At 42.1% G+C, this 13,694-nt stretch overlaps 1 protein-coding gene across 4 annotated transcripts in view; it reads right to left on the bottom strand.

The window, feature by feature from the left end:
• The window catches only part of FAM161A (FAM161 centrosomal protein A), a 43,429-nt gene extending 35,946 nt beyond the window's left edge, over positions 1–7,483 (bottom strand). Inside the window, exon 1 of one of the 4 annotated variants that reach the window (XM_058683984.1) lies at positions 7,185–7,483. In XM_058683984.1, coding sequence (XP_058539967.1) covers positions 7,185–7,370 — 186 coding nt within the window. In that variant the 5' untranslated portion in view covers positions 7,371–7,483. The remainder of the gene's footprint in view (positions 1–7,184) is intronic. The other 3 variants (XM_058683986.1, XM_058683985.1, XM_058683983.1) reach the window with 3 other exon arrangements.
• Between the last annotated feature and the right edge of the window lie 6,211 nt (positions 7,484–13,694).

The raw sequence follows: 13,694 nt of genomic DNA, 5'->3' as shown, positions 1-13,694 counted from the left end.
TTCTCATCTAACTACTGGCTCCTAACCACTCACTGGTCACCTGGTTTCAGCCCCCCTATAATCCTTCAATAAGAAACAGTTGTATGGAAGTTAAATAACTTCAGTTTTATCATGCCTTGGGAGAAAGATTATAGGCATGGTGTCAGAATTCTAATCCAAGCCTAGGTTCTGCACTTCTGTGACATGGGCACTATCAGTTTTATGATACATAAAATAGATGTGCCAGGTGTTAAAACTATTGTTTCTTGGCTCCAATGCCACCCAGAATTCTATACCCTGTTATGTGATGCTGGGGATGGGACTCCACAAAGAATGTTTCTGCTTTGCCAGCTGTTCCCCAGTAGACTCTAAAAAAAATAAATAAATAAGACTAGAGGGAAACTGCAAAGCTGGAGGAGGAAGAAGGGACTTTATCCCTTTCTGTTAGTTCTCTGTCTGCTGAGTCTCCCTAGCAGTAGTTCATTCTAGCAGCGGTAACTGACTCCAGTTTGCAGTTTTTCCAATGTTCACAGAATCAGCAAAATCACCTCAGGACCTTTGCACTTGGTGTTCCTTCTCCCTGGGATGCTCTTCCTTCAGGTATTTGCACAGCCCACTTGCTCACTCCTTCAGGTGTTAATGAAATGTCATCTTCTTAACAAGATTTCACTGACTACCCTATTTGAAATTACAACCTCCCCCCCCCCCACCACTCATTGTCGGCCTCCCTTTTCTGCTTTATTTTTGTCATAAATATTCACCTCCAACTGACATCTACATGAAGTTACTTATTTGAGTACCATATACCTTGCCTCCCTACCAAAAAATAAGTATCACAAAGGCAATGATTTATCTGTTTTGTTTGTGGCTGTGTTCCCAATGTCTAGAAAAGTATTTGGCCAATGGCAGATACTCAAGAAATATTTGTTGGATGAATGAATATAAGCTAAAAAAAAAATTAAGTTTACACAGAGGGAAGACAGGTATTCCCTCACATAGGACTGAATCATTTGAAGAAATACTGGCTGCCCTAAAGAGCTATATTCTAATCCACATTAAGGAAAGGGTTTATTTTCCAAAGACTACAATTAATATTCCAAAGAACTATTTTTAGGCAAAAACATCCGTGTGCTCTTCATTCATTCTTTTATAACGTGCCTTAAAAGGAGGCCTTATAAGAATCATTTTCACAAAAAGGATAAAATGTATTTGGACCTGGAAAAACTGTTTGAAAAATTATAGAAGGATTAACTAGCTTCTAACAAGATGGAACCGTAATCTCTACAAAGTAATCTCTACAAAGTATACTTAGGCATTGACTTTGGCATACTATCCACTCCATTTCAGCTTAATACTTCAAATTTTTCAGATAAACTGATCTCAAAACATTTTATCTAAAACAGACAAATGGTGGGGCGACTGGGTGGTTCAGTAGGTTAAGCATGGGACTTTGGCTCAGACCACAATCTCACAGTCCATGAGTTTGAGCCCCGCATCGGGCTCTGTGCTGACAGCTCAGAGCCTGGAGCCTGGAGCCCGGAGCCTGCTTTGGATCTATGTCTCCTCTCTCCACCCCTTTCCCAGCTCACACTCTGTCTCTCTGTCTCTCTCTCTCAAAAATAAATAAACATTAAAAAAAATTTAAGACAAAAACAGATGAATGGTTAATAAGCAACTTCCAATCATCTCCATACAATATTTGGTATATAGAAAATATTTAGTAAATCAAATAACCTAGGCCAAGGACATTATTTTCCAAGAACCTAAAATAGTACCCTTTCCCTTTAATTGTTCAGCTTTCTATGGAATGTTGTACATGCAGCAGCCACCAGATTAGAGGATAATCTTCCCTAGATTGGCTTGACCTATTTAGATGATGACTCCTTGTAGCACATGTTGCTTCATTAGTAACTAGCACTGTCAATTATCTTTGTGCTATAATTCTATCTAGTATCATCTGCAGTTCCGGAATTTTTATTTAAAAACTTTTTTGCACTGAAAAGATTTCTAAGGGATAAGGTAGATCTATATATGCTAACATGGATAAACCCCCCAGTTAATGTAAGAGAAAAAGCAAGCTGCAGAACAATATGTATAAATAAAACGTGACCATATAGGGGCACCTGGGTGGCTCAGTCGGTTGAGCCTCCGACTTCAGCTCAGGTCAGGATCTCACGGTCTGTGAGTTTGAGCCCCGCGTCGGGCTCTGTGCTAACAGCTCACAGCCTGGAGCCTGTTTTGGATGCTGTGTCTCCCTCTCTCTTTGACCCTCCCCCGTTCATGCTCTGTCTCTGTCTCAAAAATAAATAAACATTAAAAAGATTTTTTTTTAAATGTGACCATATATTAAAATATTATGTACATAGGAGATAGGAGGAAGCCCAAAAGACTATACATCCAGTTTCATTTTTTAATTTTTTTAATGTTTATTTTGACAGAGGGAGACAGAGCGTGAGCAAGGGAGGGCCAGAGAGAGGGAGACACAGAATCCAAAGCAGGCTCCAGGTTCTGAGCTGTCAGCACAGAGCCCGACCCAGGGCTCAAACCATGAACCGTGAGAACATGACCTAAGCTGAAGTCAGACGCCTGACTGAGCCACCCCAGGTGCCCCAACTATACATCAGTTTTAAAACAGTAGCTACTAATGGGGGTTGGGGTAGTCAGATTTTCTTTTTGTGGGGAGAGGTGTTAAAAGGGCCTACACCTTATTTGTAGCATTTGATAGACATATTTTTTAAGATATTATTTTTGGGGCACCTGGGTGGTTCAGTTAAGCATCCAACTTTTGGTTTCAGCTCAGGTCCAGATCTCGTGGTTCGTGGGTTCAAGCCCCACATTGGGCTCCCTGCTGCCACTGCCGATGTGAAGCCTGCTTGGGATTCTCTCACTCGTCACTCTCTCTGCCCCTTCCCTGCTTGCATATGCTCTCTCTCAAAATAAATAAATAAACCTGAAAAAAATTTTATTTTTAAGTAATCTCTACACCAAACATGGGGCTCGAACTCACAACCCTGAGATCAAGAGTTGGATGCTCCACCGAATGAGCCAACCTGGTGCCCCTGTAGCTGAAATTTTAAAAGGAGAATGTGTTCATGTATTACTTCCATAATTAAAACGTAACTTAAAAAAATAAAATGAAGGTTTTGTGAATACTAATACTAGAGTAAAACTGGACAATTTCTAATGGATACTTGGTGTGCCTGGCACCTCCACACATACTCCTGGAGCAATACTCCAGCAATTGTCCTCCCCCAGCAATACTGCTTACCTTTCTTTCCCTTGCTCTTCTACTACTCTCACACCCAGCCCCCAACTACCCATGATAACTCTTCTATTTCTTTAAGAGGACAGAAACCAGCAGAGGGAAGTTCACTCATCTTCCCACCTACAAAACTGCCCACTTTTGTGCCCTTTTTCTCCTTTGCTCCTGTTTCAGGGATGAAATTTCCCTTCCCTTAGCAGCATTTAACCCTTTCCCTCATCACCAAAGCCAATGAATAGGAAACTTGCACACCTTGCTGACCACTGTAGCTGGTCCTTAATCTCTTTTGCCCCCTTTTTCTCTACCTATCAAATGCTAAGTTCTTTTTTTTTTTTTTTAAGTTTATTTATTTATTTTGAGAGAGGCAGAGACAGCATGAGTCGGGGGAGGGGGAGAGAGAGGGGGAGAGAGAGGGGGAGAGAGAGGGGGAGAGAGAGGGGGAGAGAGAATCCCAAGCAGGCTCTATGCTGTCAGCGCTGAGTCCAATGAGGGGCTCGAACTCACCAAACTGTGAGATTATGACCTGAACCCAAATCAAGAGAGTCGGAGGCTTAATCAACTGAGCCACCCAGGCACCCTTGTTTAAAAAAAAAATATATATATATATATATATATTTAATATATTTAATATATATATTTATATATATATATATATATATATTTTTTATACAAAGTCTGATTTATTTGAGAGAGAGAGCATGAGCAGGGAAGGGGCAGAGTGAGACAGTGAGACAGTGAGAGAGAGAGAATCCCAAACAGGCTCTGCGCTGTCAGTGCGAACCGTTGAGATCATGACCTGAGCTGAAATGAAGAGTCATATGCTTGACCGACTGAGCCACCCAGGTGCTCCTTAATATATATATATATATATATATATATATATTTTTTTTTTTTTTTTTTTTTTAAGTAGGCTTGTGAGAAGGGAGATGATTCATTTTCAGAAATACCAAATAAAAGCTGAGCTGTCTAGTTTACAGTAGGTTTACAACCTATCGAAAATATGTACGAACCCTCCCCGACAATGGAGTCCCAAACCTTCACTTCACTTCATGGTTCTTTTTCCTTTCTCCATTTCATGGGCTTATTTTCACAGGCTTTACAGTGAGTATGTGCCAAAGAACAAAGGGAGGAGGGACTGAAAGTCTCTGTGTCACCTAGGGAATGTGCATTTGCCCCTCCCCTGGTGGCACTCTGTCCCTCTCTCTCTCTGAGGGGCAGAGAGAGAGGGAGACTTAGAATCCAAAACAGGCTCCAGGCTCTAGGCTGTCAGCACAGAGCCCGATACAGGGCTTGAAGTCACAAACCGTAATATCATGACCTTAGCCAGTGGATGCTGAACTGACTGAGCCACCCAGATACCCCTTAAATGCTAGGTTCTTAAGAGTTCTATACTAGGCCCCTTCTCTTCTTTCTCTGTACTCTCTCCTTTAGTGACTTCATCCATTCCCATTGTCTTTAAAATGCTGAAAACTCCCAGACAGAAATCTATAGTGCAGACCCTAGGACTATGGTTTCATAGGCCCAACTGCTTCCTACACATTTCCACTTGGTAGTTTCATAGGCATCTCAGAATCAAGGAAATCTCAGTTCCCACCCAGCCTGTACACCTATTCCTCTCCATTTATCCCCAATTAAACAATGGCATTCCTTTCTATACACCTGGTCAAACCAGAAACCTGGGAATGAGCATTCTTGATTTCTTCCTCTTCCTTAGCTTTCACATCCGATCTAACAGTAAATCCTATCCATTCTAGAGAAATCTGTCCACTTCTTGCCATGTCCCCTGGCCTAGGTCCAAGCTACCACCTTTGGCCCCTAAATCACTACAACAGCCTCCTAACCAATCCCTTACTTCTGCTTTGTCAAAGTCTCCAATCATTCTCCACAAAGCCACCAAGTCATCTTTTAAAAATGTAAAAAGAAACATGCCAGATCTCTTAAGTCTTATAGGACATCCTGCTGTACCAACAATAAACACTAAACTTATCTTGGTCTAAAAGGCCCTGAATGATCAGGCCCAGCTAACCTCTCCAACCTCATCTCTCCTTGCCTCTCCTCTCCTCTCAGCTCCCCTCCCGCCTCCCACTCTCTCTTTTCAGATCCTTAATAACACAAAGCTCTTTCTCTTTCAGTCTCAGGGCATCTGCACACGCTGTTCCCTCTGCCTGGAATGAATGTTTTTTCTGTCCCTACTCTTCAAATCGTTGCTCTTTCTCATCTACCAGGCATCAACTTAAATGTTAACTCATTTAAGCAGAGGCAGGTGCCCGGCTACTTCTTTTTTTAATCATAGAAGCCTGTCCATTTCTTAGCTGGTATTTCTCATCTTATAATCATTTGACTATTCATTTTGTATTTGTGACAATGTGATCTATGTCTGTTTCATTCACAACTAAATAGTCAGTGACTAGCACTTAATAACTGCTTGATATTTTTTGAAAAAGGTTAAATGTGAATTAAAGAATATTGTTTTACCCATGTCATCATCAATCACATAACAGGACCTATGAAGTGCTATCTCCAAGTGAAGCTAGATTCAGAGAACTGGCCTCAGAGCCCAATATGGGCACAGGAAGTATACCTGCAACTACAGAAATGACTGACTCCTATACCACAGCAAGCCAAAGGAGAATTTCATCTTTGGGCAAGTTGTTCAAATGACAGTCTCACCGGCAGTTGTTATTATTGATACAGATTTACATAAATCATTCCTTAGATATGACACACATTTTCTCATTTGGTTCTCCTAATATCCTGGTGAGACAAAAGAGATATTATAGTTTTTTTACATACAAGAAAGAAAGTTACATCGCAATATCACTTAGCAAATGGCAGAGAATGGATCCTAATCGAGGACTCCCAATCCTTTTCCTCTATTCAAATCTTTTCCCTCCATCACTTTGCCCCCTTTGCTGGCTACTGAGATTTGTGTTGTGGGGAAACTTTATCATGAGTGAAACTGTTCCCAGGACTCTGACGCTGGTTCTTGTTCAGGGTCTTAATCTGCTTTACTCTGGACCACCTCAAGTAGTTTATCTGTTGGTGAAATACTGACCATAAAAGATGTTGCTACAGATTTTCTTATTAACAGTTTTAGTGTAAAAAGGTTAGAATTCCAAAATATCCCGTGATTTTCATTAGTCATAGGCCATAATGTTTTGTATCTGAGAATCTTTAGACAAATAGTGCTAAGAATCATTAACTGGGGGTAAGGAGGTTAATATCTGCACATGAGAATTAAAATTCAATGTTCCAGTCTTTAAAGCAAAGAGAATAAATGGCAGACTCGGCCCTCTACCTGATGGGCAGGTTCAGGACACATGTGACGCTGAAAATTGGTCAGTGAAAAGCCTGTCTCACCCTGAGGAGTTGATTAGGAAACTAGAACCTCGGTAGTTCGCTTCTCTGGATGCTTAACTTTAATCTGTGTATGATCTGCCCACTGAACTCTTCAATGGTTTTAAACACCGCCTCTCATGGGTAGTGTTACAATGCACTAATAACCAAGACTTTAAGGTGACAATTAAACACACCTGACAGCACAGCGGATTCACCTGAGTTTTATGGGTTATCCGCTATTGCGGACATCAGTTTTCCCCAAGTTGAAAAGAAAAAGAAATAACTATGTCCAACAGATGCTGGAGCAAAAGGAGTAAACTTCTGTACTTTGTACTCTCTAGAAATAAAGTAAATGCTCTCCAAGAAATTTTTACAACAACCTCTTCGGTGAAAATTAAAAGATTTCCCAAAGCCTTGGTTTACAGTATTTTCCGTGGGGGGGGGGGGGGCAGAAAGAAGGTGGCGGGCCAGATTTACTGTGTAGGGAGGAGCTGGACAGGGCGCCGCGTTTCCCAGCCTGTCCTTCACCTTGCCGGAACGCCGACCAACCCCCACCTGCACCAGGCGGACGCCCAGCCCCTGCCACGTCCCGCCCCCGCATTACCCGCGCCCGCGCCGGCCGCACTGCCTTCTCCTCCTCTTCGTCTTTCTCCTCCTCCACGGCCTCCGTCCCCAGAGCCTCTAAAGGCTCTTCGCGTTCGTACTGGGCGATCTGCGCTCCGGTGCTGGGATTTACTGGGGTTTGGAGACTGGAGGCCGCCAGCTTCGCCGCTCGGTGTGAGGCGGCCATCCCCTCCCCGCTGAGGCCTGTGCGCCCGCGCGGGCCTGCAGTGGGGAAGCTGGCGCGGCCTCCGGCAACCGGGCGGCTCCTTGGGGCGGGCGGTTACTAAGGGCTCGGTAACTAGGGACGCTACAGGGACCGCCAGGGGCCAAAAGTCCTTCAAACTCCCCTCTGGCTGCGGGAAACCCGAGATGAGCGTCTCTGGATAGTGGGAGTGAGTACTAAATCTTTGAAGGTTTAGAGGGTTGGCGGGCAGAACAGGGCACCTTTTCGCCAGCTTCGCGCTTCACCGCCTAAATGCACACTTCTCATATTACACCAATGAACCAGCTCGTTTTGTAGGAAAAAAAAAAAAGCGCATTTTCATTCATTGAAATAACACTTTAGGAGGAGACGGCGTCTGAAGAGGAAAGCAGAAGATGTTATTGTGTGGCAATCTCAGAACAGAGGCAATGTTTGCATCTGTTAATCTAACATGGCTCCCCTGGGAGCCAGAGACTGGGAAGGACTGAGGTATATTCTACTTTGATTGACTTGAGCGCTAGCAGCAATCAACCAATCCGAAGGAGGCTTCTAGTTACCACATGGGTTTTTTTTCTTGGTTTGACCAATAAAAGTCCAGAGTTGGGTGGGGCCTGGCCCACCCAACAGTGAGTGGTAGTGTAGGTGCAGGAACCAGGTGTTCGCTGGTTGCTTCCATCCCCTTCATCGTGGTGGGGTTGAAGGGTGCAAATGCCGAACACTAACCACAAACACACCCCATCAACAGCTCCCACTTGGTATTTGGGCATTTCAAATGGTGACTTCCCTCTACTTCAGGTGGCTGTAAGAGAGGCCTAGCCTTAAAATAGCAGGTGTGGGGGCGCCTGGGTGGCGCAGTCGGTTAAGCGTCCGACTTCAGCCAGGTCACGATCTCGCGGTCCGTGAGTTCGAGCCCCGCGTCGGGCTCTGGGCTGATGGCTCGGAGCCTGGAGCCTGTTTCCAATTCTGTGTCTCCCTCTCTCTCTGCCCCTCCCCCGTTCATGCTCTGTCTCTCTCTGTCCCAAAAATAAATTTAAAACGTTGAAAAAAAAATTAAAAAAAAAAAAAGCAGGTGTGTTGAAGTCTAAGTCCCTACTACCTCAGTGTGAGGCTGCTCCTACCCTCACCTCCCTATCCTTCAGCCTCCTTCAGCCCCAGCCCTACAACCAGCCATAGCCACCATGAAGTTAAGGTATAGTGATATCTAGAATCTACGTATCTCCAAGGTCTGAGCCCTGTTTTTTAATCTTTTCTTTCTTTCCTCCTTCCTTCCTTTCTTTTTCTCTTTCTTCCTTCCTTTCTCTCTTTCTTTCTTTCTTTTTTTTCTTTTTTTTTTTTTAATTTTTTTTTCAACGTTTATTTATTTTTGAGACAGAGAGAGACAGAGCATGAATGGGGGAGGGTCAGAGAGAGGGAGACACAGAATCCGAAACAGGCTCCAGGCTCCGAGCTGTCAGCACCGAGCCCGACGCGGGGCTCGAACTCATGGACCGTGAGATCATGACCTGAGCCGAAGTCGGCCGCTTAACCGACTGAGCCACCCAGGCGCCCCTCTTTCTTTCTTTCTACCAAGCTTTACACCCATTGTGGGGCTTGAACTCATGACCCCAAGATCAAGAGTGGCAGGCTCTCCTTACTGAGCCAGTGCCCCTGAACCCTTTTTTACCAAGCCTTTCTTGTTGACGGGGCTGGAGTGTGAGCACCTGCAAAATCCCCCACTTTCCCACCTCCTTCAGGCTGTTCTTTGTTTTGGCTAAGACTTGCTTTGCACACTGGAACAGATGCTGGCTGGATTCTGAGCAGAAGCCAGAGCTAGAAGCTCATAAGGTATGGAAGCCCCAAGTGACCAGAATAGGGACTTCTAGTCATTCGCATGCAGATGGTTCTATGGCCACAGGTGCCCCTTTTGGGATTTGGTGTAAGCCTGACCCCAAACAGCAAGACAAGACTCCATACCGAAGCACGGCAAGTGGAAGATTAGAATATAATAGAAGGAATGAGTGTGGAGGACACTGTCATGTATCTAAGTAGAAGAGCGGAAAAGTTTCCACTCACCAACAATATTCTAAATTTGAGGATATCTAATGATATAGCTGCAAAGTATATAGAGCAGAAATGGACAGACAGATCTACAAGAACAGAATAACAAATCTTACATCATCACAGGAAGAACTTTCATACTTTTGTATTGAGAGGTAACATACCTAGTGAAAAGAAGAGATCTTAATGCATAGTTGGATGAATTTTGACAAATGCATACACTCATGAAACCATACCCCTATTAAGATATGGAACATTTCCATCATCCCAGAAAGCTCTCTTGTGCCCCTTCCCAGCCTATTGTCCATTCCATCCCCTTGACTGTTCTAGAACTTCATATAAATGGAATCATAAAGTATGTACTCTTTTGGGCTTTCAGAGTTTTTCCTCAGCATACTAATTTCTTTTTAAATTCATCCATGTTGTGTATATGAGCAGTCTGTTCCTTTTAAAATGCTGAATAGTATTTTTTACTGAAAGAGACAATAGTTTTCCAATACTGGAAGTATTTTCATTTTTAAATTTTTTTGTGCTGTCCATAATGTAATAGTTACAGATAAGGAATATTCTTAAATTTAATCTGCCCTATTAGCATTGTCTTTTTTCACTTTTTAGGGGTTGTTTTTTGTTTTAAATAAATTTGTATGCTTTTCTTTTTTTCCTAAATGTTTATTTTGAAAGAGAGAGCATGAGCAGGAGAGGGACAGAGGGACAGAGAGAGGGAGAGAGAGAATCCCAAGCAGGCTTCTGTCAGCGCAGAGCCTGACTTGGGGCTTGATCCCCCAAACCATGAGATCATGACCTGAGCTGAAATCATTCAACAGTCAGACACCCAACCATCTTAATCATCCAGGAACCCCTCTTTTTCACTTTTTAAAGTTTATCCATTTACCTGTTGATGGTTACTTGGGTTGTTTCTTTTTTTTTTTCTCTCTCTCCTAGTTTGGTTCTTACAAGAAGCAGACACCAAAAAGGAGTTAGAAATGCAAGAGATTTACTGGGAAAATTCCTATGAAAGATAAAAGAAGGAGTAGGAAAAGTCTTCAGGCCAAGATACAATCTGATACTTTAGGAAAGAGCAGGAAAGGAGAATAATTATGTAGGAGGAGTTTAAAACTGCAGTGTAATGCTGAGAAAGTCTTAGCCAGCTAAAAAGAGAGCTCCAGCATAAAGATTGTTCATGGAAGAGTTCAGAAATGACCAGACCCCACTAGTCCTGCCATCTCAATCATTGGCTAGAGCTCCCTGGAAAGAGCATGTTTTGGGATCGAACACTTTGGAGAATCGTGAAGTGCCATGGCTGGCTGCCAGCTGTCAGGAGTGGAATGCTGATAAATGGTTAATGACTACCTGTCCGGGGGAAGGTGAGTAAGTGATTGAGTGTGTGTGTGTGTGTGTGTGTGTGTGTGTGTGTGTGTGTGTGTGTGTGTGTGTGTGTTTTACAACTTTTATAAATTACAGTCCTGCATTGAGCAAGTCTGTCAGCCATCTTCCAACAGCATTTGCTCACTTCTTATCTCTGTGTCACATTTTGGTAGTTCTAACAATATGTCAAACTTTTAAAACTATTATATTTGTTATGGTGATCTGTGATCAGTGATTATAACTCCATGAAACCTCAGATGATGGTTAGCATTTTTTAGCAATAAAGTATTTTTTAATTAAGGTATATACTTTTTTTTTTTTTTTTAATTTATTTTTGGGACAGAGAGAGACAGAGCATGAACGGGGGAGGGGCAGAGAGAGAGGGAGACACAGAATCAGAAACAGGCTCCAGGCTCCGAGCCATCAGCCCAGAGCCTGACGCGGGGCTTGAACTCATGGACCGCGAGATTGTGACCTGGCTGAAGTTGGACGCTTAACCGACTGCGCCACCCAGGTATATACTTTTTAAAAGACAATGCTATTGCATACTTAATAGACTACAGTATGGTGTAAATATAACTTTTATTTTATTTATTTAAATAAAACTTTTATATGTACTAGATAGGAAACCAAAAAATTCATGACTTGCTTTATTTTAATATTTGCTTTTTGCAGTGGTCTGGAACCAAACCCCCAATATCTCCCAGGTATGCCTGTATAAAGGGTTGTAGCCCATAACTTCTAAATAAAATACACTATACTCTTTAATATTACTTTCATTTTTTTCATATTGAATTCTTTTTATTTATTATTAGTATTTTTAAATTTACATTCAAGTTAGTTATCATATAGTGCAACAATGATTTCAGGAGTAGATTCCATAATGCCCCTTACCCATTTAGCCCATGCCCCCTCCCACAACCCCTCCAGTAATCCTCTGTTTGTTCTCCATATTCAAGAGTCTCTTATGTTTTGTTCCCTTCCCTGTTTTTATATTCTTTTTGCTTCCCTTCCCTTGTGTTCATCTGTTTTGTATCCTAAAGTCCTCATATGAGTGAATTCATGTGATATTTATCTTTCTCTGACTAATTTCACTTAGCATAATACCCTCTAGTTCCATCCATGTAGTTGCAAATGGCAAGATTTCATTCTTTTTGATTGCTGCGTAATACTCCAGTGTGTGTGTGTGTGTGTGTGTGTGTGTGTGTATACACCACATCTTCTTTATTCATTCATCCATTGATGGACATTTGGGCTCTTTCCATACCTTGGCTATTGTCTATAGTGCTGCTATAAACATGGGGGTGCATGTGCCCCTTCGAAACAGCACACCTGTATCCCTTGGATAAATACCTAGTAGTGCAATTGCTGGGTTATAGGGTAGTTCTATTTTTAATTGAGGAACCTCTGTACTGTTTTCCAGAGTGGCTGCACCAGTTTGCATTCCCACCAGCAGTGCAAAAGATATCCTCTGTCTCCCCGCATCCTTGCCAACATCTGTTCTTGCCTAAGTTGTTAATGTTAGCGATTCTGACAGGTGTGAAGTGGTATCTCATTGTGGTCTTGATTTGTATTTTCCTGATGAGTGATGTTGAGCATTTTTTCATGTGTCTGTTGGCCATCTGGAGGTCTTCTTTGGAGATGTGTCTATTCATGTCTTTTGCCCATTTCTTCCCTGGATTATTTGGTTTTTGGGTGTTTGATAAGTTCTTTACAGATTTTGGATACTAACCCTTTATCTCATAGGTCGTTTGCAAATATCTGCTCCCATTCCGTCGGTTGCCTTTTAGTTTTGCTGATTGTTTCCTTAGCTGTGCAGATTTTTTATTTAATGAGGTCCCAATAGATCATTTTTGCTTTTGTTTCCCTTGCCTCTGGAGACGTGTTGAGTAAGAAGTTGCTGAGACAAAGGTCAAAGAGGTTTCACGTGCTTTCTTGTCAAGGATTTTGATGGCTTCCTGTTTTACGTTCAGGTCTTTCATCCGTTTTGAGTTTATTTTTGTGTATAGTGTAAGAAAGTGGCCCAGGTTCATTTTTCTGCATGTCGCTGTCCAGTTTTCCCAGCACCACTTGCTGAAGAGACTGTCTATTGCATTGGATATTCTTTCCTGCTTTGTCAAAGATTAGTTGGCCGTACGTTGTGTCTATTCCTGGGTTCTCTATTCTGTTCCATTGATCTGCGTGTCTGTTTTTGTGCCATATATTTAACTCTTCTATCTGTAGCCTACCTACAGTTGCAATTGATCAACAGTGTAGTTCCAACATGAATGTTGGTTGATCCTTACGTTTAATGAGATGAAAGTGAACCGTTCAAGATGTATGTCACAATTTCACTTGTTTGTCAAAGTTGTGAGAACTTCTTTGCTGAAGTAAATACTTTTTTAATACTGGAAGAATTTTCCTTAATTTTTTTTGTGCTAATCACAATGTAATAGCTGCAGTCACCACAGACTTTTAAGTTTTTCTGCATTATTAGCATTTTCTCCATCACTTTAAGTTTAAAAGACCAATTCATAGGGGCACCTGGCTGGCTGTCAGTAGAGCATGCAACTCCTGATCTCTGGGTTGTAGGTTTGAACTCCACATAGAGATAGATGGGTGTAGAGATTACTTAAAAATACAATCTTAAAAAAATTAGGGGCACCTGTCTGCCTCAGTCGGTTAAACATCCAAATCTTGATTTTGGCTCAGATCATGATCTCATGGTTTTTGGGTTTGAGCCCCAACATTGGGCTCTGCACTGACAGTATGCAGCCTGCTTGAAATTCTCAATCTCTCTCTCTCTCTCTCTGCCCCTCCCCTGCTGATGCTGTTTCTCAAAATAAATAAACTTTAAACAAATTGTTTTTTTAAAAAAAAATTAAAATTGTTACCATAAGAATGTTACTGTAAGTTAATATATAATTA

The sequence above is a fragment of the Neofelis nebulosa genome, chromosome 9, assembly GCF_028018385.1.
Source record: "Neofelis nebulosa isolate mNeoNeb1 chromosome 9, mNeoNeb1.pri, whole genome shotgun sequence".
Classification (NCBI taxonomy): domain Eukaryota; kingdom Metazoa; phylum Chordata; class Mammalia; order Carnivora; family Felidae; genus Neofelis; species Neofelis nebulosa.
The sequence above is the reverse complement of the archived record's forward strand: the minus strand, read 5'-3'. Positions and strand labels throughout refer to the sequence as shown.